Below are 24,793 nucleotides of genomic sequence, written 5' to 3'. Positions count from 1 at the left end.
GGAATATAGCCGACCACAATAACATCAAAGACACATACAAAAAAAATGATGATTGTAGATGTGTAAAACAAAGCGTACCATTTATGTCGATGTGATGCGTCGCTATACTATCGCGTTATTGTGGTGCTAGAATAAACGAGGTGTTGCAATGAAATAAGACCGACACCGACAACGCTCCCTACATTCACATCCACATCAGGAAGCTCCATTTAAAAATGTACAGACACACATGGGTACCGTTCATTCACTGGCTACAAAACACAGCTCCCTCGCCTAGTCAGATTTCTGCAAGGTTTCAGCCATATTTCGACAGCGGAAGGTGAATTTCGAGGTGCAAATTGGTTAAACGCAACGGTGAAACCAATACAATGATGCCGATAACTTTAAAAGAATCGACCGCGGCAGGACTCGAACCTGCAATCTTCTGATCCGAAGTCAGACGCCTTATCCATTAGGCCACGCGGCCGCCGATAGAGTCTATGTGGTAAATGTAATTTGTTATAATAGACAACGTTATGACAACGTAGTGAAAAAAAATGTCCATGTTAGTGTTTCTGTGATATTTGCCAGTGATACAAACTGTATATCAATCTAATGATTTTGTTGTTTTGTAGGCTACAAAGCGGAGCCGAGTCCTCCGTGCCGCTGGGGGTCGCCAACACTTCGGTTCACTTGGTCTTACAACGCCAAGTGGTAACGTTTGTTAGCTGCGGAGCACATTGAAACTTGACTGAAATGTATTACATCTGATAAGACAAATCAGGTGAAGTGTCTTTCTTGTGCTTTTATCGACTCAAATAACGTTACCGTGACTTTATTTTGCTGTTGCTGTTCTTACTGCTTTTTATTGTTAGCTTTTAGTAGCCACGGTGCCGTTGGGTGAACCAGCCAACTGTTAGTAAACATTAAGAGGTGATATTGATGGTCGAGTAACTTTGGACAGTGATTGATTGTAACTGTGGATTGTATAGCTGTGGAACAGTAACTTAGATACTATTTTTTACTATGTATGCAACGTTATCTGAACTGTTTAACAGTTGGGTAGCTGGTTAAATACTGTGTTGTCTTTCAGTGAGTGCTGTCAGTGTCCTGTCGGCCCTAGAGGTGATGCTGCATGTGTTGCGCTGTCCTGTGCGGATCCCTCTCTCGTCAGTCCAATGGACGAGGCTACGCTCCCTCTACTCCACCCAGCCTCACTCTCTCCAGGGGCATGGCTCTGGAGAGACCCGCCTGAACCCCCTTAACATCCAGATGCTGTCAAGGAACCTACATGAGCAGATCTTTAGAGGGCTGGAGCCGGAGTACGGAGAGGCGGAGGTGCAGCGCAGCATCAGGCACCTGCAGAAGCACCAGCTGTGGGAGAAGGAGACCTCACTGTTGCCAGATGTGGAGTTGAAGCTTCCCCCAATGTATGGCAAAGACATCAATGAACACTTCCGCGTCCTGGCCGAGACGCAGAGCCTTCCCTACCTGGAGGCTGCCAGGCAGCTGCAGCAGGCCGTGCTGCCTCCCATGCCTCAGGAGTGGGCCTGGGAGGTGGGCTGGACCTGCTACGGCCCAGATGGGGAAAGCCGAAGGGTGGACTTCCCAGATGAGTCAGCACTGGTGTTTGATGTGGAGGTGTGCATGACGGAGGGACACTGTCCCACGCTGGCTGTCGCCTTGTCTCCCACTGCCTGGTGAGGAAGGAGAAAGAACTGTGAAGAAAGAGAGTGAAACTGTCAAACTGCACGTTGTTTTCATTAAGGTCACAGGGGAGATGTTAAGCTTAATGGGTAGAGAATGGCACTAACACTGTCCACTGTCCCACTAAGGCTACCTATGCTAAAAAATGTATGCATACACATGGAACTGTAAGACATTTTAGGGAAGTGTCCACCAAATGGCGAGCAGATGTAAATATTCAGCAGGCAGGTTGATTTCCTTTCCAAACTATCTCTCACTTTTATCTTGCTAGGTACTCCTGGTGCAGCAAGCGTCTGATTGAAGAGAGGTACTCCTGGTCCAGTCATTTGACCCTAGCTGACCTCATCCCACTGGAGACACCTATCAACTCCGTCCGTGCTCCAGGGGGTCAGTGGAAGGAGAGGCTGATAGTGGGCCATAATGTCAGCTTTGACCGGGCGCACATTAAGGAGCAATACCTGCTAAGGGTAAGTATTCATAGGGTGATTTGTTTATTAGGTTCATAGGTTGGTTGTTCATACATTCCTCTCATTTTGCTCTTTCTTTACTGACTTTTATTCTCTCCTTTTCTTGTTTTGAGTTGCATCCTGGTTGCATGATTCAGGGTTGGGGTCAGTTCATAAATGAACTCACCTGAGGAATTGGTGTTGGAATTGGAATTTAAAAAAAAACCTACAGGAAACAGAATTGGAATTGAATTGGAATTTCAGGAAGTTGAATTTAATTCACTGAAATTCTGTGAAATGCCATGTTTTTTGTTTTTTTCTTACCACATATCTGAGATTACATGTAGTGTTGTATATTATCAATACTGAATATAATAAAATGTTAAAGGAACGTTTCAGGTGGTATTTGATGCATCACATGTAATCATAATAAATACATTATGATTGAATGTATTTGATTTGTTTAACTGTTTCTTATTTGATTCATAATGTTTGATTTATAATGTTTAGCAAGTCAAGACAACCTCTCTTAGAAGTGGAATTCCATGAAATTCAATTCTATTTCCTGTCATTCCAATCCAATTCCAATTCTGTTTCCTTAGGACTGGAATGTCACCCAGTTCTAAGGAAACGGAATTGGAATTGGATTGGAATGACAGGAAATAGAACTGAACTGAGAATACATGGCAAATTCCAGTTCAATTGAATTTGCCATGTATTCTCAGTTCAGTTCATGAATGGCCCCAATCCTGATATGATTCACCTGAGTAAAAGCGCTGTGTAGCGTGTGTCTGTCCGTGTCTCACATTAGAGCTCATGTACATTTCAGAGAAAACATGTTTTCTTCCCTGAAGGCTACTAAGGTACGCTTCCTGGACACCATGAGCCTCCACATGGCCATCTCTGGGCTGACCGGATTCCAGCGCACCTTGTGGATGGCCAGTAAGCTGGGCAAGAGGAGGGGTGTCCAGGAGGTCAAGGAGCACATGAAGAAAGTGGAACAGAAGAGAGAGGGCCCAATGGTTTGTGTCCTTTTCTCTGCATTTTTCAGCTGCAGCACACATGATCAGTGGTAATGTTGCAGTTTCCCTTTTGCTGGAAGTGTTAGGAGTTATAGCTTAGGTATTGCTTTGCTTTTGGCATTAATAACTCGGTGTAACCAGTGTAACATGGTGTTTGTGTGTACAGATCGGCTCCTGGGACTGGGTGAACATTAGCAGCATTAATAACCTGGCTGACGTCCATGCTCTGTACGTGGGGGGGCAGCCGCTGCAGAAGGAGGCCAGAGAGACCTTTGTAAAGGGCAGCATGATGGATGTCAGGAACAACTTCCAGGTGAGAGGTTCCTGATAAATCCTCTCTCCGTCAGTAATCATGAGCCAAATTTATTCATATTATTAGGTTCTATGGTGTTCAATGACTCACAGTCGTCTCCAAGTACAATTTGGCCAGTAATCACGCCTTTGCTGCCCCCTACAGGAGCTAATGCAGTACTGCGCCCTGGATGTCCAGGCCACTCATCAAGTCTTCACAGAACAGCTGCCCCTCTACATGGAGAGGTCAGTAAATTCCTACCCCAAATCCTTTACTTTTAACTCTCATTTGTAGCCAAGAATATGATCTTGCAGTGCTCACATTACCGCATTAACTGATCAATTAATTTCCCCCCTCTGTCTTTTATAAGGTGTCCTCATCCAGTGTCGTTTGCAGGAATGCTGGAGATGGGCGTGAGCTACCTTCCTGTCAATCAGAACTGGGGGCGGTACCTGGAGGATTCCCAGGACACATATGAAGAGCTCCAAAGAGAGATGAAGAAGTCTCTGATGAATCTAGCAGACGATGCCTGCCAGCTCCTGCAGGACGACAGGTGAGAAGAGCACTGCTTCATCACCCCAGGCTCCAAGAAGTAATTGTGTGACTGCAAGGAAGGAGCCTAGTGGTTATTATACACAAAACCTCTGAATGCAGTATATTGTGCTCATTGTGATTATTTCAACAGTTTGTGTATGTTCAGGTACAAGAGTGTGTGATAAGATAATGATGATAGACTGATGCTAAATCTGTGGTTCTGTAAATTCTTTTAAGGTTCTTTGGATAAAAACATCCACTAAATTATATATTTTGTTTTTTCTGTAAGATACAAAGAAGACCCCTGGCTTTGGGATTTTGACTGGGATGTGCAGAAGTTCAAGCAGAAGAAAGTGACAGCCAGCAAGAAGAAACAATCCAAAAAGGAGGCTGAAACACAAGCCTCTACTCCTCTTCCAGACTGGGAAGAGGGTATGAGCTCAAAACCCAGATATACAGTTGAAAGCAAATCTTATGCCTCTTTCTCTTAAAAGGGCTGTTTTTAGATGAATGATTTTAACCTCCATGCACAAAGATCCCGAATAAGTAACAGACAAGGTAATTCAGTAGTGTTTTTGTGGTATTAGACCCAGGTCCGCCTTCTGAAGAGGAGATGGCAGGGCCCTGCCCCAGCAGGTTGGCTGTGGAGAAACTGAAGGAGACAGTGGACCGACTGCCCAAGAGAAGGCAGCATCTGCCTGGGCATCCAGGGTAAGATCACTCCCTAACACCACACAGCCTTCCAATGTGTTTTAATTTCTACTTCCTTTTATTTGATTTGTCTGTTCTCCTCTCCATTTCTTCCTCCTCTTTCTATTTCTGTTTTAATAATTTCCTTTTTCACTGTATCACCCCCCTTACTCCGTCATCAGGTGGTATCGTAAGCTGTGTGAGAAGATGTCTCAGGAGGACAGCTGGTCACCTGGAGCCAGCCTGATCAGTCTACAGATGAGACTGACTCCTAAGCTGATGGGTCTGACGTGGGATGGCTTCCCCCTGCATTACACAGAGAAGCATGGGTGGGGCTACCTGGTACCTGGCCGCAGGGATAACCTGGATCCCGAGGAGGAAAACGCAGGGCCTGTGTGCCCACATAGGTACTAACACACAGTGCAAGGGAAAACGTGTGCTTTGTCATCATCTCATAAGCTTAGCAGGCGAATCATAGTTTCCTGGACATTTTATATTTATGTTAGTTAAATTATTTAGTCCCACATTCAGGCTGCATATGTTGTATGTACTCATATTGACAATGTTGTGTCCCACAGAGCTATTGAGAGAGTGTACAGAGAGTATTGTGAGCAGAACAGCAAAGAGCAGCCTGAGTCTCTGGACTGCGACCCCTCAGTTGACCTCATGATGACAGACAGCACAGTGTGGCAGAAGGTGATTGGGCTCATAATGAAATCTACTCTAGATTTTGTAGTAATTATAAGAGGCACTCTTTTCCCTTGAGCCCCCTAGTGGTGAAATAATTATGTTGTGATGCAGGCATCTCTTGACCAAATCTGTAAATGCAGCTTTCACCGACTTGGATTAGATTAATAAATGAACCAGAGCTCACATGCTCTGTGCAAGTCCCACCCTCTGATCACCCACACTTAGCAATACAGGTGGCAATATTATATGGGTTAATTGATGGCAACCCCTGCATCACGCCCACATGTCTACAGTGGAACTGGATAAGATGTTTATATAGAAGTGATTGCGGGGTCTGGATTGTTATATATCCTGACAGAGAGGTGTTTCATTTATTTATCTTAAGGTGGAGGAGTTGGGCTGCTTGGAGAGCCTGACAGAGGAAAACGGAGTCAGAATGATGAAAACCAAGAAAAACGTGGTGAGGAAAATGGTCTTAATACTTCTAGGTCCTTTATGACTCTACATGACTCATAAATGACCTACATCCTAGACTGTGTTAACACCATAACACTTTAATTCTAAGCATAAATCACTTTTTACAACTTTTGTTAATAATGAATTGCACTGTTTGGTCTTACTTGCACTCTTACATTTTTTGTTCTACTTTTGTTTTTAAATTTTCATTTCTGGGGGATATTTCATTTCAGGGATAACAACATTGAATTGAATGATTTTAATTTGTTGTGAAACATGCTTTGCATTCTTTCGCAGCAAAAAGTCCAAGATCCACATTATCTCCCCGATGAGAGCCACTGCCACTATCACCATGGAAACGGCCCTCACAATGACGTTGATATCCCCGGGTGCTGGTTTTTCAAACTGCCTCATAAGGTGAATTCATGTCTTAAGAGTCCCCTCAGTAACTAAAAGCAGCCACATTTTGGCTGCATAAAGACAAATCAGTCTGTAACAGAATGTTTGTGTTCCAGGATGGTAATCACAACAATGTTGGCAGTCCTTTCTCGAAGGACTTCCTGTCCAAGATGGAGGATGGTACTCTGCGGGCAGGGAGGGGTGGAACCAATGCCGCACGTGCTCTAGAGATCAACAAGATGATGTCGTTCTGGAGGAATGCCCATAAACGTATAAGGTACTCATCAGCTCCCACCATAAAAAGTTACTGTTTATCTCTTTAGATCACAGTCATTACCGTTTTATTGCTATAGCCAGATGGTGAATGCATGAATTGTTATTGTGTCTCTTGATAGCTCTCAGAAGGTGGTCTGGCTGCGAAAGGGAGAGCTTCCTCTCACTGTCAGCAGGTTTGTCTGGAATATCACCCGCTCCTCAGTTCTCTGAGTACACACAAGGAGCTAGCCTGTATTTTTTTGAAAAATCAGTTACAGTAAATGACAACCTTCTTATCTCCCAAAGGCATAAAGAGTATGATGACGAGGGGCAGTACGGTGCCATATTGCCTCAGGTCGTCACTGCTGGAACAGTAACGCGCAGGGCCGTGGAGCCAACATGGCTGACTGCCAGTAATGCACGGGTAAGAGGCAGAAAACAAGCATAAATCTAAAATTTGCATCTTAGTATATCATGGTATGTCTAATTAGGACTACTAAATTGATTCAAGGAGACTTCCTAAATCAACAGCCAGATTGGACTGAACCAGACAAGAGAGGATTTTTTCTTGTACGGACTGTGTTTTGTCCCCACAGCGGGACCGGGTGGGCAGTGAGCTGAAGGCCATGGTACAGGTGCCGCCTGGGTACCACCTGGTAGGGGCAGATGTAGACTCTCAGGAGCTGTGGATTGCTGCTGTGCTTGGAGAGGCCCACTTTGCTGGCATGCATGGTGAGATGTGGCCCTTTCAAATCTTGCTTAGGTGTTTACTCCAAATGAAATCACCGTATACAATGAGTAAATGTACCGGGGTTGTAAAGGGTGATCAATTCTGTTATTTGTGCCAATTTGGCATAGTCACAGCATCTAATGCCAACCTTACTTTGCTGGGTTCAGGTTGCACAGCCTTTGGCTGGATGACCCTGCAGGGAAAGAAGAGCCAGGGCACTGACCTGCACAGCCGCACTGCCGACACCGTGGGCATCAGCCGAGAGCACGCCAAGGTGTTCAATTATGGACGCATCTATGGTGCAGGTCAGCCCTTTGCTGAGAGGCTCCTGATGCAGTTCAACCACCGCCTTAGTCAGCCAGAGGCTGCCAATAAGGCCAGGCAGATGTACGCCATAACCAAGGGCATACGCAGGTACACTCAGCGAATTGAATAACTGTGTATGATTTGAGTGAGTGCAACAGTATGTGCATTTTCTTTTACATTTTTAGTTTTATAGCACACTGGTTACTGCAGGATTAGTTGTTTGCCGAAAGCTGATGAAGTTGAGCATGCTTGTGTGTTGTGTGTTTGGTCAGATATCATCTCTCAGAGGAGGGCGACTGGCTGGTCAATGAGCTGGGTGTGGAGGTGGAGACGGAGGAAGATGGAAGCATCTCCCTGCAGGAGTTACGCAGGATCACTAGACTGGCCTCACAGAGGTGAGGGAGCAAGTAAAAGTTAACATGAACACCACACTTAACAGATACCATCCACAACCTCATAGTTTGTCCCATATTTTGTATTTCTGTCTCTGCCTTTCAGAGGCATTGGTATACTCGCCCACATCCTCTCCCTCTTGATTGCTCTGTTCCTCGATTTCTCTCACCCTCGTTTGTTCTGACGTTCATTCATGAGTGTCTAAATTTTATAATGCAACACTAAGATTGTTTTATAATGTGACCCCTCTTCTTTGTGTGTGTGTGTGTGTGTGTGTGTGTGTGTGTGTGTGTGTGTGTGTGTGTGTGTGTGTGTGTGTGTGTGTGTGTGTGTGTGTGTGTGTGTGTGTGTGTGTGTGTGTGTGTGTGTGTGTGTGTAATATGGCCTATTTTTTGTGTGTGTATCAATGTGTCTGTATGAATGTATGTACTTATGTGTGTGTATATTTGTGTGTACATATGTATATATATATATATATTCTAATGTTTTGTGTCTCATAACTCTAAATGAGTGGTTCTCAACCTCCTTTTTTTATTTGGGGTACTGTGTTTGTTGCTCTGTTTGACCTGTACGTTGAGGAGTGACACATAAATAAAATTATATCTATCTATCTATTTATCTTTGTTTTGCCTACAGCTCTCGGCGGAGGAAGTGGGATATGGTCGGCCAGCGTCTGTGGGCTGGAGGTACGGAGTCGGAGATGTTCAACAAGCTGGAGAATATAGCCCATTCAGCACAGCCGGCCACTCCTGTTCTAGGCTGCAGGATTAGCAGAGCGCTGGAGCCCAAGGCAGTTATGGATGAGGTGAGGAGGTGTTAACCACACTATGGAACACTGTTACTGAGGCTCTCAAAATACAAAATACTGAAACCTGATCAAACCGAGGGGATGTCCTCTCCAATACCACCACCATTTATCATCAGCTTCAGTTAACGCACTCAGTAACACGCACTTCAACTCAGTAACAAGCGAGTTCGATTCCTGACATGGGATTGGCTTCTTACATCACACTTTCAGTTTAATGGGAATTAACACAATATAGACAATAAATACACTGCTATGATAAGGACTCTCACAGTTCTGTGATATGCATACTTGCACAAAATGCTATGTCTGCTGCCAGTGCCACCTACATGCCACTGTTTAGAATTCAAGGACCACAATGGAAATACTTTAAGTGTGACATCAATTTTAGATGCATTATGTTATTTGCCATAGCAAACTAAACAAGCCTAAGAAGCAAAGTTTAAATTAAGTTACATATTTAAGATCATCTGTGCATCTCATCCATGACCATCTGTCATGGAAACAAACCACATTTGTGGACAATAGGATCTTTGCACTGCTGTGTAGCACTTTGGGAAACTTGCTGTGTTTTGTGTCAGTTTATCACCAGCAGAGTGAACTGGGTGGTCCAGAGCTCCGCGGTGGACTACCTCCACCTGATGCTGGTGGCCATGAGGTGGCTCTTTGAGGAGCACGATATCGACGGACGTTTCTGCATCAGCATTCACGATGAGGTGCGTTACCTGGTCAGCAGCGAAGACCGTTACCGAGCAGCACTGGCCCTTCAGATCACCAACCTGCTGACAAGGTCTGTATACAGCAACTGATTTATTTCACCCTGCTACAACTTCCACTGTGGAATCGTTGATGAAACGCACAGCATTTGTAATCCTATGGTCCCGTCTCCTGCAGATGTATGTTTGCCCACGCATTAGGCATGCAGGACCTTCCCCAGTCAGTCGCCTTCTTCAGTGCGGTTGACATTGACCAGTGTCTGAGGAAGGAGGTCACCATGGACTGTGTGACGCCCTCCAACCCCACAGGCCTGCAGCGCAGATACAACCTCCCACAGGGTGAGTCCTGTACTCCATCATCTTTATTTATATAGCACATTTTGTACAGTCAATTGCAGTGTAATACGCTTCACATTAGAGATAAAAAAAAGTGCATAAACGGGGAAATTGAGGAGTTACACAACAGAAAAGGAATAGAATAAGAAGGAAAAATAAAATATTAAAAACAGAACAGTGGTGCCTATGATAAAGCCAGTCTGTAAAGGTAGGTTTTGAACTTCTGTTTAAACATGTCTGTGGTTTGGTCTGACCTCAGATCTACTACTTCTCATAGTGTAGCCAGAGATTTATATTCAGGGTGGTGCCATCTCAACTACTATATAGTTCTAGCTTTGCTAAACTTGAAATCAGAAATGCTTCATACCACTGGACTTTGTTTTAATAGCAAATTATGCTATTTATGCTAGTAATGTCAAAGTTAGCATGCAAAGACAACATAGAAGGAAGGATGTTCCAATGTTTTGGCTCTTATTAAATATTTACTGCTTGACAAAGTATCTCACATAGTGCAGAATATAAATTTGAATTTGTAATGACTGAAAAATTGTAGGTAATACAAGTCATGAACTACAACTTTAACTGTACAATGTTACATAGCTACAACTGTCATTTCCAAATGCTGGAAATACAAATACAATATAAATATTTCCTCTGAATAAAGTACACCAATTCCCTAACATTCTAAAAAACAACAGTGTACAATATGAACACATACATCCAGACTTGTTTGCATGGCTTTCTTTTTGTATAATCATGGTAAACAATATGTCCAAACTTTCCACAGGTGAGGCCTTGGAAATATACCAGATTATTGACATCACTAAAGGCTCTCTAGATAAAGGAAGATAGTGTGGTGTGGAAGAAGCTACTGCAACTCAGAGCTGCAATATATGCACACAGTCACCAGGAGGCCACTCAGCAACTGGTCAAGCTGAAAGTCAGTGAAGAACTTGGAGGACTTGCTTCCCATCCAGAAAAAAGGGGAGTCATCGGAGATGTGTGTATAAAGGAGAGGAGCAGAGCTTCAGCTCACTGTTTTCTCCTCTTCTGCTTGGGTTCCTGGGTCTCCTCTGCTTCCTGTGAGACTGTGGTCTGAAAGAAATGGAAAGAGAAACGGCACAAAGATACTGACTCCACTGGAGAAGAGATTGTTCAGAGAGACTGAAATTCAAGAACTCCAGACCAAAGTGCATTGAAAACATGGAATGTGCATCCTCACATGTTCTGAAACTTCAAAATTTGTGGTTCAAATGTTAGGAAAATCCAACAATTAGCACAATCCGGATATATTTTCAATTCATCTTTTCACGATTTCTATATGTAACAACAGTTGGTTTGACTGCTGTGCTCAACTGAACGGGGAACAAAAAACAACAAAACAAAACACAACAGCACCATGACTGTATAAGGTAAAGATAGTGATGCATGTGGGAGACTTGCAGGGTTTGGAGCTGCCAGTTATAAGATGGCGCTTACCTGCTGACTGTCATCCTGCTCCTGTAGGGCTGCATCCAGAGTCGCAGCGTTGATGCGGAAATCTCTTGAGGTGCTGAGCTTCATGTACTGCATGAGATTCACCTAGACAACATACACACAGATGTTCTCCGCTGTAATTGATGCCACTGGACTGACAGTATTCAGGGAGCCGATTTTATTTTGCACAACATTCTGTTATAAAAGTCTTGTTTTGTATTTTGAGAACCATGTTTTGTTGATTACCTAAAGCAATCAGCTCACACATACCTTTGATTTCTTGGAGAGCGTGATGAGGTATTTCTCATATTGTTCAATGCTGAAGATCAAGTTGGGAATGGCCTTTGTCTCACGCAGAAGTTTGGCCTTCCGTGAGAAATGAGCACAAAATATTTGGATCGCTCAAAATGCAAGTCTAAAATGGACTAACTCATGCCCAAAAGTTTTTAGTTGTGTATTGTACTTGTTTGCTTTCCCCAACGTAATAAAAGGTAAAGAACAGGAAGAAAATTATGTATTATTTCATGGTAATCAAGCGTTTCACATGAATTATGTACTTCTAGGAGGTCCTTACAGAGACTGCGATGTTTGCATCATCCCTTTTCTTTTTCTTCTTCTTGTCGTCTGAACCTCCACCACCAAATTCTCCACTCTGGGGGAGGAAACACATCCTTTCAAAACAGTAATACTAAAGGCAACCTCTTGAGAATTTAAATGATTTTTGAGAAGTCCATAACTGACAGCTCTTGAAGACCATCACATCACTTGTGCCGAGCCAATATAGTCATAATTGGAGGTCTTCATGGTTGTTTGTTTCTCTAAAAACCTGACACAGACTAGTCTGCTCCAACAAATAAAATTACCCTTGATTCTCAAATACATTTTCCTCACCTCAATTCCATACATTTCCAGACTATAATGTTAGACTGGAATTGAAGATTTTGGTTGGTATTCAATATGATGTGTTCTGGCCATTTCCGCCATATCACTTGTATAGTTGAAGATTATTCTCTTCAACGATAAGTATCACAGTATATAAGATAACAATAAGTTTACATTAACATAAGATATGTAGTCTTGAGTATCGGGACTGAAATACCAAGATTTTCAAAAAAATTTGAATAATTTCCCCCCCATACTTTTCTTTTTCTTTCTTGTTATCCCTGTGCTGCTTTGGGTTGTGTACATCTAATCTGCCTCTAGTCGAGATACACCTGAAATCCAACCAACCCCATGTGATACAAGCTGAGGCCAATCATTTTCTAAATAAGCACATTTGTGTATCACAAATAACTCAATATCATCATTTCATTACGATATGGTTCTATTGAAAGGCAATAAATGAGAATGGATTATTGGATCATTGCCCAGCCCTAATTCTAGAAATCGGGACCCACTTTTACGCAAGCAATCTTTCTATCTTTCTAATCTTTCAAGCAATCTATAAATCAGATCCGAGGCTTGCAGCCATAGTTCTCTTTTTGACCTATGAAGACTCATAGTTAAATTGCAAATCCTTAAATGTTAGAGTGTTAAACTGAGCGGTACCTGTGCGTATGTGATGAAGGAGTAGCACTGCGGCGTTAGGTGGGAGCCAGACAGTTTGACCTAGACAGATGGCACAGGAAACACTCAGGTGAGCATGGTGATGTCATACTGGAAGATTCAACCAAAAAACGGTGTTTTAGACTCACCAACTTCTCAAAGCGTGCTGGGAGCACACCATGCTGGCTGGAACACAACTGGATGTACTGAAACGGCACATGGGGGAAAAATACATCACACCAGGGAAGTCAAATAAATGATCCATTTATTTTGAGATTGCAAAGAGTCTAGGAATACGCACATATTTGACCAGGGTAGTAAGGATGGTGTATGTGCGGCTCAGTTCTCTCAGCAGTGTGTCAGTGCAGGTGCCAGGCAGCAGGGCCGTCTGCACCAGCTCATTTAGCGCCGTCAAAAGAGTCCCAAGCTGCAGCGTCACCGCCTTCTCCACTGGATCCTGCTGGCCTGCTGTCTGGGTGGCCTCGCCTACACACCCACACACAAAAATGCACAGAGAACACCACAAATGACACTAGTACCATTACCAGACAGACGCATACCTTCCCTCGTCTCCTCTCCACTCCCTACGCATTCCATTAATCCGAGTTATATCGTCAGTGTAAATGGCTCCGTACCTGTGTTTGATTTTTCAAAGGGCTGGCTTTTCTTTTTGGCAATCAGCCAGTCCACCTCATCAAGCACTTTGTCAACCTGGGACAGGACCAGCAGCTGGGGCAATAGATTAAAAAGTGATGTGGATGGTTAGTATACCGAGCAGGCAGATCCTAGGATATCCAAGTCATGGCCATAGACTGCTTTTGTATTTGGCAAATCAGAAGCTTCCAACGGCAACACTCACTGCTGTTGCTGTAGCGGTCTTCATGTTGACAATGGCAAAGTGAGACTGTTTTTCCACCTCCACATCCTGTCCATACAGAAAGAGAAAATTACACCCCATACATGAAGTGGCATGTTAATACTGCCAGTTTAATTAATTCTAGAGGGTTGTAGTTAATCAGAGCGACTTGCTGTTAGGGCTGCAAGATTAAGGCCAAAATGATAATCCTGATTACTTTGCTCGATACCGTGATCACAATTATTAATCACCACTATTTGTCTTGATGATTTGCGAAAATAAAATGCATCACTTTTTGCATGTTGTAATCAACATCTTAACTATTTTCTACAACAGATCACTTTCTACAATGAAGTGAAATTAAATGTTCCAACATGGCCAAATTCTGCAATTACTTTTACTATGAGAGAAAGAGAGGAGAGAAAGAAAGGGATATATGATACACAATTTGTGCAGCCGTACTTGCTATCATGTAATCATTCCGATTTAGTGGCATCTTATCTATTGATGCCACATACTGACTTGATCAGTGCAGTGCAAGGCTACTGGCATTTTTAGTTCTTAACATTGTAAAGTTAGTAATTGTGTTTACCTGATCGATATCTCCCAGCTGGCTGTGGATATCTTGGCAGAGTTCCAGCAACAGGCTTACAGGACTCTTATAGAGGACATGCAGGCTGAAGAGAAGGGACAGCAGGCCCTTGGCGAAAGCAGAATCCTCTGAGAGAGAGAGAGAAAGAGACCTCAAAAGTTAAAACACACCTCCTCTGGGAATACTGAAATAAATTCAACTGTGTGACTAAAACTGTGACTCACCAAAACTGGTCTCCTTACAGATTTTCACAGTCCAGGTTATCATCTGAACAAACTGATTAGATGGAGACATGTTAATAGGACGCCCACCACCTACTTTGTCCTGTGAAGTACACTTAAGAGGACACCTACCTGTTCGGAGGAGGGCTTTAGCTTGTGTGAGAGCACGCTCAAGATGCTGACCAATAGCTGAGCCTCTTTGCTGTTAAAGTCCTCCTCTCCGCCACTCAGCTGTGTGAACAGTGCCCTCTGTGGACAAGATACAGACATACAAGTTGGAGAGAAAGTGAAAGTTGGAGAGAGAGAGAGAAAAAAAACATAACATTTTAGCCCAGCATTGGCACAATATCAGTAGTATCTGTATAAACAAAGACGCATATGAAGCATATGAAACAGAAGCACTGGATTAACATGATTGACATTTTATTCTCTGAAAATGTATGGTAGTATTCTAACCTTGAAACTGGAAAGGGGTAGAAAACCAACAAACAAACCAATCACAAATACATTAGACACACCTGAAACTGTCGAATGTAAAAGAAGGTCATCTCTGTGACATTGCCATTGTCTGGCTCGGTATCGTCCTCCGAGATGTCTGGAAGAAACAACAAAATTTTACGGATTAGTAGCGGCCTTCATGTTGACAATGACAAAGTAAGACTGTTTTTCCACCTCCACACCCTGTCCATACAGAAAGAGATGAGCCATGAGGACGATACTGAGCCAGACTGTCATTGTCTGATTCAGTATATCGTCCTCGGAGTTGTCTGGAAGAAACAACTAAATTTAATGGATTTAGTACATTGTATTCGAATATAAAACCTGAGAAATGCGCTGCTTTCATAGGCCAAAATACAGAGCTTGGGTTTAAGCATTTTATGAATACAAACTATTAGGTAAGATGGCACCTGTGTTTGAAAGAAACATTTTTAGTCTGTGTGTGTCTAACCTATGGCAGAGAGAAGCTGGGCCGTCCTGTCTGGGTAGCGCTGCAGGCAGGTTGTGAAGATCCTGAGCAGGCCCTCCAGACACAGGTGAGACAGGCTGGAGCGCTTCTCCTTGCGCCCGGCCTCCTCCACCACACTGGGGATGTTGGTGTAACGCCACATCAGCACACTGGGAGTGGACAGTGAAGGATTAATCATGGGTATAATGTGCTAATTCTCGGTTTCATGCCTTTTTAGTAAAATGTGACTTGAAAAAATGCTTTGGTTATTAGCAGCCTATCATAATGAATACACTGGACAGTGAAGAACAAAATTGATAGCATCTCTTTTGTGAGGTCACAAAAAGGCTATATGCTTAGATTGTAATTATGAAACAATAATGATGTTAGTAACAATATTATTCTTGAGTCACAGTGTGAAGGAAAATAGATGAGGTGATGCAACAAAGAACTTTACTGGAATGTCCAAGTGTATTTGCCTATGATGTCATAGAGAAATGTGTCATAGAGAATCTGATCAAGTGATATAACAAAGAACAATAACATGCACAGAATCTATCCAAGTGCTGCCTTTTATCACCAAGAAAATTTTTATGATGTCATAGAAAGTAAAGGGATTCTAACCTTGTCATGTCACAGAGGAAGCGGAAAGTCTTGTCTGTGCTCTGTCCATCTGGGCCGTCCGTGTGTCCAGTCTCCTCCAGCTGCTGGATCTTCTGCAGGGCCACGCTGACTGCATAGCGCAGGAATTCTCCACTTGAGCGCAGCACTGAGAGAGCCTCCTCTCTGCTCTGAGTACTGTCTCTGAAATGGAAAAAAAAAAACACATTTGTACCCTGTACCATGTCTGACCTTTCCTACTATACACAATAATGATCAATAAGCAAAAACTGATGTTCTGCTTAATGTTTTCTTGATGCCGTTGATACTAGAGTGCTGCTATAGCTACAGCAACTCTTGTTTCAATGCAAATTTAATCATACAATCATGCCAGGACGCATTAAGTGACAGGTCTGCACACAAATCGGGTCATGTGGACATAAAATAATGTGATCTCATAAAATCTTATATTTAAAATCAGATTGAAATGATACGTGTAACAGTAATCTATATAAAAACAGCCATTATACGCATAGCAAACATAGCATTTACCTGAAGAGCATGGTGAGGAGCGTTGATACGAAGCCCATGGAGAGCAGACTGCGAGGCGTCTTGTGGGAGAGAACTCGACCCTTTCCAGATTTCTCCTTCAGGATCTCAGCCAGCTTGTGGTAGCCGTTGAACAGTTCCATGAGCTCTTCAAAACAGCTTTTACTGCAAATGCCACATGCAAGTGAACAAACTGTCACATCCTCAAAAGGTAAAATACACCACTGTATGAAGATCTATGCAACACAACACCCACATCATGCACAGATAGGTGGTTGTTACCTGTAGTTGGCTGTGATGTATTTGTACTCGATAAGCACCTCATACACTCCCATTACCAGCACAGCATAGATATTATTCTTTACTCCCACACTGGATCCCATGGAAAACTCTGCCGACTTGTCCTGATTGGCACACAGAGATGATTTAAGACTATGCTGATAAACAACCAGTATCACAACATTAATAACTGGTAGGGGAGCTTGGGGGCAGTTGACCATAATTACCAGAATACCAGAAAATATTCCCCAATGCATTCTTATGGAGAGACTTTTATTCTACTTGGCTTCTATGGTGAATTACTATCCCTCACACTTCCCGCACATCTCATAAGGAATCCCATATTATTCCCCACCCACAACAAATTACTAATTTTAAGAAAATTATAGATTTGTGTTTCTCCTCTTTACAGCTATGTGGACAAGCAGCATTGGGCAGAGAAAAGTGGTTGGATTAAAAGGCACACTGCCTTGCTCCACCAAGCAAAACCTTTGAAACCCATACAATGTGGTTTAGTGAGCTTCAATACTACGTGTCTGCCCATGGATGCATACCAGTTCAAAGTCCTCCAGTTCACACTTGATCATGCGTCTTGTTATGCTCTCTAGGATAGTGTTTAGTTCAGACTGGTATCCTTCCTCCTCTTCGTCTTGCTCATCGTCATCACTCTCGCTAGCATTGGGGTTGGCTGACAGGCGGATGCTCTGAAGCCACAGCAGGCAGTGTACAGTACAGCTCACCAGGTGGGCCTGAGAGGGAGCACACACTAGTTACAGCAGCTATCACCACAGCAAAATTTGCACACTCACGACCGGATAAGCAGGCATGCACACGCTCGCATAAACGCTGTAATTTAGACAGTGTACCAGAGGCTCCTGGAGAAAGACTTGGTCTCCATGAGCAGTGATGCATGGCTCCAACTTCACTGGGGGCAGGAGGTCTTGTTCAGGCTCGTAGTACCGCCTCAGCTAGGGAACACATAGACATGACGTACAGCTATCCATGCATGAAGATAACATGGCAAGCAGGTCATTGCACATTATAAATACACAAGTACACATACATACCTGTGAGAGGAGGGTCTGCATGATGGAGCTTGCAAGTTGGGAGTTGCGACGGAGAACATCATGGAAGCCCTAAAATAGGCAAGAATTTGCTTATTCAATATAAAAGTTTACTTTCCACACCCAAAATAAAATAAAGAATTACATCTGCAAATAATTTGTTCCTCAAATCAACAATCGTGATTGTGATCACAGTACATCACAAAACTATAATTTTAGCCATAATCATGCACTCCTATGAATGTCACATAGTAATCGTGTTTTGCAGTCACACATACACACACACAAAAAACATGGTGTAGAATAGTAGTCTGACCTCGTAGAGCATGAGGCGAACATCAGCCTGCTGGCCCAGGCAGCGACGCAGGCTGCTGAGAATCTCCAGACAGAAAGCCTCGTTGGCAGCAGAGTTGTAACGGGAGTGAACATCCACTTGGATCTAATCAGGGGTTCGCAAGGATAGTTAATGTACCATGGACCATGTTGACAACTGCACATATTTTGACCAATGCGAAGATTTTAAACCACCATTACAACACATGAACAGATGCACACCCATTCATGGACAGACCACAAACACAGCTCCACTGTACCTGGCTAGAAGAGATGGCCTGGCTACACTGGCTAGAGGCCAAGCTGCCCAACACTTTGAAGTTCTTTAGCAGTAACAGGAAGCCGGTCACTGCAGACTTCCTTCCGTCCAGTTGGCTAGTAGAGAGACATGTAGCGGGGAGATGGGTGTAAGAATGGTAATTCTTTGGGATGTTCATTTGCCTTTTCTTTTGGATCATTATAAGATGTCCTCAAATGCAATAACCAAAGCATGATTCATAAACTGTACTAACAGTGCTCATTAGATTAGGAGCAATGTAAAAGATAGTTCATACCTGGAGAACATGGCCTTGCGGAGAACTAGAATCAAACCATCTTTCAACGACATGCTGACCTTCAGCAGGGGCTAAAGATCATAGACAGAAGAAAGATTAAACAAAGAAAGAGAGAAGCTTCTACATTGTGTGTTTCTGTGTGTTAGGTACCTGGACAGCTTTCAGCAGGCCCTGCACAGTGGCCAAGGGCAGGTATGACAGGTGGTCAAACGTCTCTGTCACCTTAGATGATGACTCCAGGAGGATCATGGGAGCAGAGACCACAATGTCGGAGAAAAGCTCTAAAGATGCATAAGATACAACAAAAAATATCTAGTCAAAGTGGAAACATCATTGTCTGCTTTCAAACTAAAATGATTAAAAATTGTAGGACACTTGAGAGCTGGGCTGAGTCTCTAGAGGTTGTATTACCGACAAAATGATTGACAGGTGAGGCCGTCTTAGTGACTAATCGATTCAGGACTTGCTCCAGTATCTCTCCTCTGACAGGCTCATGCATCTGTTGTTTAAGAAAAAGCAACTGGTCAACACATTCTCCATTGATAGAACAGGACATATACAAGGAGTCAATATTGGTAATTTTAGATTCTGAGTTGTTGTACCTTGAAGCCCTCCAAAAGGACCCGACCACCCAGCCTACATGCCTGCTGAGTCGGGGTCTTGGCTATAGTAGCAGACCCTTCTGAGGTCTTGCCAAACGGCCCGGGTTTGGGTCCAAACGTGTCCAGGAGGAAGAAGCCGAGCTGGACCAGCCCCTGGGTCACATGATCCCAACCAAACACACTGCGTGGGTGGAAGCGTATCCTTCATTAACAAACTGTCACAGCATCTTGGCGAGATAGCATACAGACCTATGTGAAAGATAATTTAAAAATATGCTGAGTGTTTATGTGTTGGATGTTTGAAATAGACCAATAATTGCTTTACTGCTCTTACCTGTTCTTGACCGTGTCCAGGATCATCTGAGCCACGCCGCAGTGCAGAGGCAGGAGGTTCTGCAGGAACTTTGACCCCTTCTGCAGCTGCCCATCCTTGAAGCTCTTAACGATCGCCCCCTTCAAAAGGTCAAACACCTGCTCAAACCAGGGAGAGGGGAGAGAGATGGAGTTAACAGAGCAGAAACAGTAAAATAAGACTCAAAGGAATACAGGATAACGGGTGTAGACTGAGTTCTCACCTGGTCCTCGTAGCGCTGGATACGAGCCACTGACAGCAGCAGGGCAATGCTGAAAGGACACAGGTCCACATACGATGTCTGCAGAATGCAATTAAAGATTTATAGTACTATGTACATTACAGTGTGTAGACATTTCTGCAGTTGCATACTTAATTTCATAAATGGAGATAAATCATCAGTAACCTTGAAGCTTTTAAGGAACTCTCTCCCGAGTTCCTGGTCGAGTCGAATGGCGAAGACAATGTGCAGGATGGTGGTGCCTTCCACGTGCCTCAACTGGTCCTGAGGAATGGACTGAACCTCTAGATCCATGCTCCTGAGGGAAATGGATAGTAGGAAAAGAGATTTAGAGGGAATATGGATGTCCGTTGAGTAAGTGGCACTGTCTCTTCAAATGAAATTTATGTGTCACTTACTCTCCATCTTTCTGTTCTTCTTCCTGGCGAAGGTCTTGTTCCTTGAAATAAGTGATGATTCCATCCAGGACCTGTTTCTTACATCCCTAGCAGACACAATGCATTAGGCTGTTAATTCACAAAACAAATCACAGTTTCACATTCTGGACTACATGATGTTAAACAGTAATTGTGTGGCAGGTGCGCACACACACACACACGGAAACACACATACACACACCTTTGCAGATAAAAGCAGCAGCTGGTAGACCAGTGGCGGGATCTCCTGCAGTTCCAGTTTGAGGAACATCCTCAGTATCTTCTCCACCAGGAACTGCAGTTCCTCTGGTGATAAAGGCACGTCCCTAGAGTGAGGCAGACACAGGATGCCCTTCACTTAGGGAAGCTGTGATTTCAGTGAAAACTGATGACAGATTTTGTGGGCATTGAGGGGCAGCATGGAAAACAAATAATGGGGGTGATAATAATGTGAAAGTGATTTAAAAAGAGAAATGATGAGACTACGGTGACAGAACTCTGAGGGAAACTGAATGAAACATGACAGCATGATAGTCAAAGATCTTACCTGAACATGGTCGTCAGGTGGATCACACATTGTGGATCCCATCTGCGTGAAAACATGAAAATAAATAAAAACATGCAGCCATGGTTCACAAACAATTCCTCAAACCTCTGCTAATGACCTGGACTCTGGGTCTACTGGTTTAGATTTACATGTTTCATTTCAATGAAGGGATTTGATCGCTGTCGTTACTAAAAATGATTCTGTACAGTACAGTCAACTAAAAACTCCCTGAAAAGCTGAAAAGAGTTATCCTTATTCTTTGATAAAGAAAACATTTCAAAAGTTTTCACAATAAAAAGCATGATGTTGGAAATTCTGATATATCACATCCTCACCTGCTGGAGCAGAGGCTGTTGATCAGCTGTTTCTTGTATTCCTCACCACTGAGTTCTCCTGAATTTATGATAACAAAATCAGCTATTATGATGAGAAACCGATTCATCGTCTCTTAAACTCTGTAGATAATACCACAAGAAAAATTAAACATAAAATAATGTTACCAAGGCAAGGTATTTATAGTTACCTTTGCCATAAGACAAGGCTTCACAGGCCGCAAGGGCAGTAAGCACAGTAGGAAACAGTTCCAGGGATTTTCCACTGCCCATCTTTCCCGCCTTGATGGCTTCAACAAAAAGAGATGCCAATTGTGCCAGAGAGGGTCCAGTCAAAGTATGGGTCTATAACAAGAACAATAAAAAGGTATAATGGGAGTCAGATAGAAACAATTTCAGTTTCGTCTCACCAGGTCAAGACATATGAACATGCTCTAAAAGGAATAAGGCGTCAGACGTCCAATGCAACAGCTTCTAAAAATCCAGGGACAGCAGCTTAATAGGATAAAATTCTTGTGGAACGAATTGTGCTTGACAGTTTCCAACATTAACTTTAATCCTCAATTGCCTGGTAAAGTAGGGCCACTAGGACAGAGATCAGATGGCCCCATAGGAATTTTTCTAGCTGAGTGTCCCCAAAAAAAAAAATCTCTAATTTTGCTCTAATTAGTCATCATTTCTGTAATGTTTTCTACTCCTTAAGACATTTCAGCATTGTATTCTGTGACGACCTATTGTACCAACTTGCGTCTCATATCCAGGCCCACTGGTCAGTGCAGAAGGCTGAAATATGAGCCAAAATACCTGAGGACATTTCCCATTCACAGGCTAATATTTTTAGGGGCCCAGTAAAAGCAAAATGCTTGCACCTAGAGGCTGCCTGAGACAGTGACTGACTAGTTTATTCACCCGATATAACTATAACTGTTACTGTCCTTTGGCTGGTGAACCATTTTGAGTAGTCGCTTATATAGTTTACAAAGGAAACAATCAAAGCCTTATCATACATAAAGAAACCTAAAATAGATGTAATCAGGCATTTTCACCTCCAGCATCAGTAGGCCGATGATATCAGCTGCCACCTCAGCCTGGAGGTCCCCGGACTCACACAGAGGGATGCAGTGCTGATACAGCAGCAGTCTGCGCTTTGACCCCTCAGTGGAACTGGGTGGAGAGCCTAAAGAAAGTACAGATACATATAAAGTACACACTCAAAAACACAGACTGACATCCATTGCCTATGTGTGACATGAAAACCAAAAAAAAACCCAATACTGATCTTGGCTGATCAGTTGTGAGATATGATGTTGTAAGCTGGACAGTGGTGTAATGTGGTGTAATAACCTTTAACACCGGTAAAGTGTAACAGCATATACATTTAGCAGTATGCCACAACGTACCTTTAAATATGCCTTTGATCATGGCACCGATCTCCTTACCCTTCAGTGCGCTATTCGTGATCACAGTCATCAACTAGGAGGCGAGAAAGCAGATATCAGGGGCGGAATTTACTTATTATTAGCCATTAGTCCGGAATTTCAGACAGTGGACAATGCTAGATAACAGAGCTTTCTACATAAGAAGTAACGTTAGGCGTGTTTCATAATTAAGTTTTTGCAGAAGGTGTTGGGCTAAGTTAATAAGGTACCTGGTCATCTGTTAGGGAAGACAGGTACTTCTGAAGCTCGGCAGTATTGTCTCGATCTGACAGAGAGACAATCTTCTCCATTTCAGCCTTCATGCTCAACCACGAGCAGCAAATTGCAAATTCAGCTGGATGGTAACGTTAGCTGGAAATAGCAAGAAAAAACGTTTGCTGTCAACCCTATGAACAAATAGACTGGTTTGTATCTACTATTAGGTTACGTTCTTCTACTATGACCCATATTTCTAGAGAATTTATCAAGCTAAGCCGCGAACAACAAATTAAACATGCTTTACCTTTGTTGGTCGATGGTTTAGCTAACTTTAAAGTTAGTCATCCAACTTAGTAACGTACGAGGGAGGAAAACGCTTTCATAATGTTTAACTAAGTTCCCGCCGCCAGCAAAGAGCAAGCACTTCCTGTTGGAAGTGTCATGGTTGCCAAGTCCGGTACAAAATATCCCTCAATCATAGTGTTTAATAAATAGCGTTAGCATTTTAAATGTCAAAAGAAAATGCCGTTGTACAATCATATTAGCTGAATAATATGGGATACCTATTGTGTGACATTAAATAATTTAATAACATATAGCTGTGTGACTGTCAGTCAAAAATTTGACATTTATTAGAAAAGGGGGTTTTCTAAAAACCTGTCAACCCAGTTTATTGTTTACAAGGCACGCCTACACGTGGATTGTAGTTCGTGGTTTGATTCTGCAAGGACGACAGGTGATAGCTCCAAAATTCATGTCTGAATTTATTTATTTATTTAATTAACAGGGACAGTAGACAGTAACTGCCAACTAGAAAGCTACAATTCATCTGCAGTCCCTGGGCAAGGGGTCAGACGTCAGACACAAATATACACAGAAGTCCAATGGGACAGCTTCTAAAAATGTAAAAGGGACAGCAACTTTACAGAAGAACTTAAAAATCGTTGTTGAACAAATTGTGCATGACAGTTTACAACATTAGCTTTTATCCTAATTTGCCTGGTAGGGTAAGGCCACTGGGATAGAGATCAGATGGCCCCATATTAATTTTGTGTGTCCCCAAACAAAAAGCTCTAATTTTGTTATCAATCATCCTTTCTGTAATGTTTTATATATCTCAAGAGATTGTACCCTGTCACCAATTGTAATTTACGTCAGGAATTTCATAAAGTGGACAATGCTAGACTGTAGAGTTTTCTACATAAGAAGCAGGCGTTTTTCATAAGTTACTGCAGGAGGTGTTTTATATGACAAGGACAGTAGACAGTTAGTAACTTCCCCAGAATTAACTATAAAGCTACAATGCATTTGCAGTCCCTGGGCGGTGGTTGAAATCACTTTTTTATATAGAGAACCCGCAGCGACTGCAGACTCTCAAACAGGAAACCCGAGTTCGATTCCCGGAATAGACGCTTCTAAATCTTTGGGCTGTTAGGCTGTCTCGGTCAGTGTTTGGTTAAAGTGTCGCAGGGAGTTTGATGCAGACTCTCAATCGATTCGGGAGACCTGAGTTCGATTCCTGGCAGGGATGCTTCCACAAAACTCAACGTAGAGGGGCTGTTGTTTCGTGTATTTTTGACCAGATTGAAAGAGGTGGCATAGCACATGGCATGGATTGCTAACGTTAACTAAAAGTGTAGGTAACAATAGCTATTAACTAACTTAACAAACCAGCGTTAAAGCTAACCGGTTTGCTAACTGTTTACTAAAGTTAACGTTAGCTAACAGCTAACGTTAGCGTAATTCACACATAGGAACATTAGCTTGCTAAAGAGCGTAACACCAGGATTGCAGGAAGAGTGATCAAAATGTCAAATACAATTCAAGTCAATCCATGATTTGTTGTTTTGATCCATTTTTAAGAGATCATAAAGGTGCTACAGAGCCATGGTTAT

The 24,793-nt window shown here is 42.9% G+C and overlaps 2 protein-coding genes and 1 non-coding gene across 4 annotated transcripts; 1 reads left to right on the top strand and 2 right to left on the bottom strand.

Annotated features, from left to right (window-relative positions):
* Positions 1 to 393: 393 nt before the first annotated feature.
* On the bottom strand, positions 394 to 466 carry trnar-ucg (transfer RNA arginine (anticodon UCG)). The gene has a single exon. It is a non-coding gene; the product is annotated as a tRNA-Arg (tRNA).
* A 224-nt stretch (positions 467 to 690) lies between these two features.
* On the top strand, positions 691 to 10,681 carry polg (polymerase (DNA directed), gamma). 2 transcript variants are annotated; one of them, XM_071528431.1, is made up of 23 exons: positions 691 to 763; positions 1,073 to 1,679; positions 1,958 to 2,153; positions 2,987 to 3,154; positions 3,321 to 3,467; positions 3,612 to 3,691; positions 3,817 to 3,999; positions 4,270 to 4,412; positions 4,568 to 4,691; positions 4,853 to 5,077; positions 5,249 to 5,366; positions 5,746 to 5,817; positions 6,114 to 6,233; positions 6,332 to 6,492; positions 6,611 to 6,664; positions 6,777 to 6,894; positions 7,067 to 7,202; positions 7,368 to 7,614; positions 7,779 to 7,901; positions 8,536 to 8,704; positions 9,286 to 9,494; positions 9,599 to 9,759; positions 10,544 to 10,681. In XM_071528431.1, exons 2-23 carry the CDS (start codon positions 1,108 to 1,110, stop codon positions 10,606 to 10,608), a joined length of 3,591 nt encoding a protein of 1,196 aa, XP_071384532.1. In that variant the 5' UTR covers positions 691 to 763; positions 1,073 to 1,107; the 3' UTR covers positions 10,609 to 10,681. The 2 variants fall into 2 exon arrangements, with proteins under 2 accessions (XP_071384532.1, XP_071384524.1); XM_071528423.1 differs by having other exon boundaries at positions 5,746 to 5,820.
* Positions 10,682 to 10,770: 89 nt separating this feature from the next.
* fanci (FA complementation group I) lies at positions 10,771 to 23,002 on the bottom strand. The gene is made up of 37 exons (XM_071528409.1): positions 22,910 to 23,002; positions 22,662 to 22,734; positions 22,308 to 22,438; positions 21,453 to 21,606; positions 21,265 to 21,322; positions 20,930 to 20,971; positions 20,585 to 20,708; positions 20,365 to 20,450; positions 20,132 to 20,264; positions 19,949 to 20,026; positions 19,708 to 19,844; positions 19,374 to 19,554; positions 19,183 to 19,270; positions 18,922 to 19,052; positions 18,772 to 18,842; positions 18,478 to 18,592; positions 18,201 to 18,323; positions 17,888 to 17,956; positions 17,687 to 17,788; positions 17,375 to 17,569; positions 16,824 to 16,945; positions 16,545 to 16,706; positions 16,017 to 16,196; positions 15,396 to 15,562; positions 14,965 to 15,041; positions 14,579 to 14,695; positions 14,450 to 14,501; positions 14,226 to 14,353; positions 13,637 to 13,702; positions 13,413 to 13,506; positions 13,079 to 13,263; positions 12,927 to 12,983; positions 12,781 to 12,840; positions 11,807 to 11,884; positions 11,503 to 11,598; positions 11,230 to 11,337; positions 10,771 to 10,836 (listed from the first exon to the last, which is right to left on the bottom strand). Exons 1-37 carry the CDS (start codon positions 23,000 to 23,002, stop codon positions 10,789 to 10,791), a joined length of 3,981 nt encoding a protein of 1,326 aa, XP_071384510.1. The 3' UTR covers positions 10,771 to 10,788.
* Between the last annotated feature and the right edge of the window lie 1,791 nt (positions 23,003 to 24,793).

The sequence above is a fragment of the Centroberyx affinis genome, unplaced genomic scaffold (assembly GCF_046629955.1).
Source record: "Centroberyx affinis isolate AG114_WGS23_722 - 3 ecotype Tasmania unplaced genomic scaffold, CSIRO-AGI_Caff_v1 ptg000121l_1, whole genome shotgun sequence".
Lineage (NCBI taxonomy): Eukaryota > Metazoa > Chordata > Actinopteri > Beryciformes > Berycidae > Centroberyx > Centroberyx affinis.
Note: the sequence above shows the minus strand (reverse complement) of the source record. Positions and strands in the feature narration are given on the sequence as shown.

Coding starts and splice junctions, on each gene's coding strand:
- polg (XM_071528423.1), top strand. CDS start 1,108: ATGCTGCATGTGTTGCGCTGTCCTGTGCGGATCCCTCTCTCGTCAGTC. Junction 5,367..5,745: donor ACAGCACAGTGTGGCAGAAG/GTGATTGGGCTC, acceptor ATTTATCTTAAG/GTGGAGGAGTTGGGCTGCTT. Junction 6,895..7,066: donor TGACTGCCAGTAATGCACGG/GTAAGAGGCAGA, acceptor TTGTCCCCACAG/CGGGACCGGGTGGGCAGTGA.
- fanci (XM_071528409.1), bottom strand. CDS start 23,002: ATGAAGGCTGAAATGGAGAAGATTGTCTCTCTGTCAGATCGAGACAAT. Junction 22,735..22,909: donor CTTCCCTAACAGATGACCAG/GTACCTTATTAA, acceptor CTCGCCTCCTAG/TTGATGACTGTGATCACGAA. Junction 20,709..20,929: donor CACCTGACGACCATGTTCAG/GTAAGATCTTTG, acceptor GCCTCACTCTAG/GGACGTGCCTTTATCACCAG.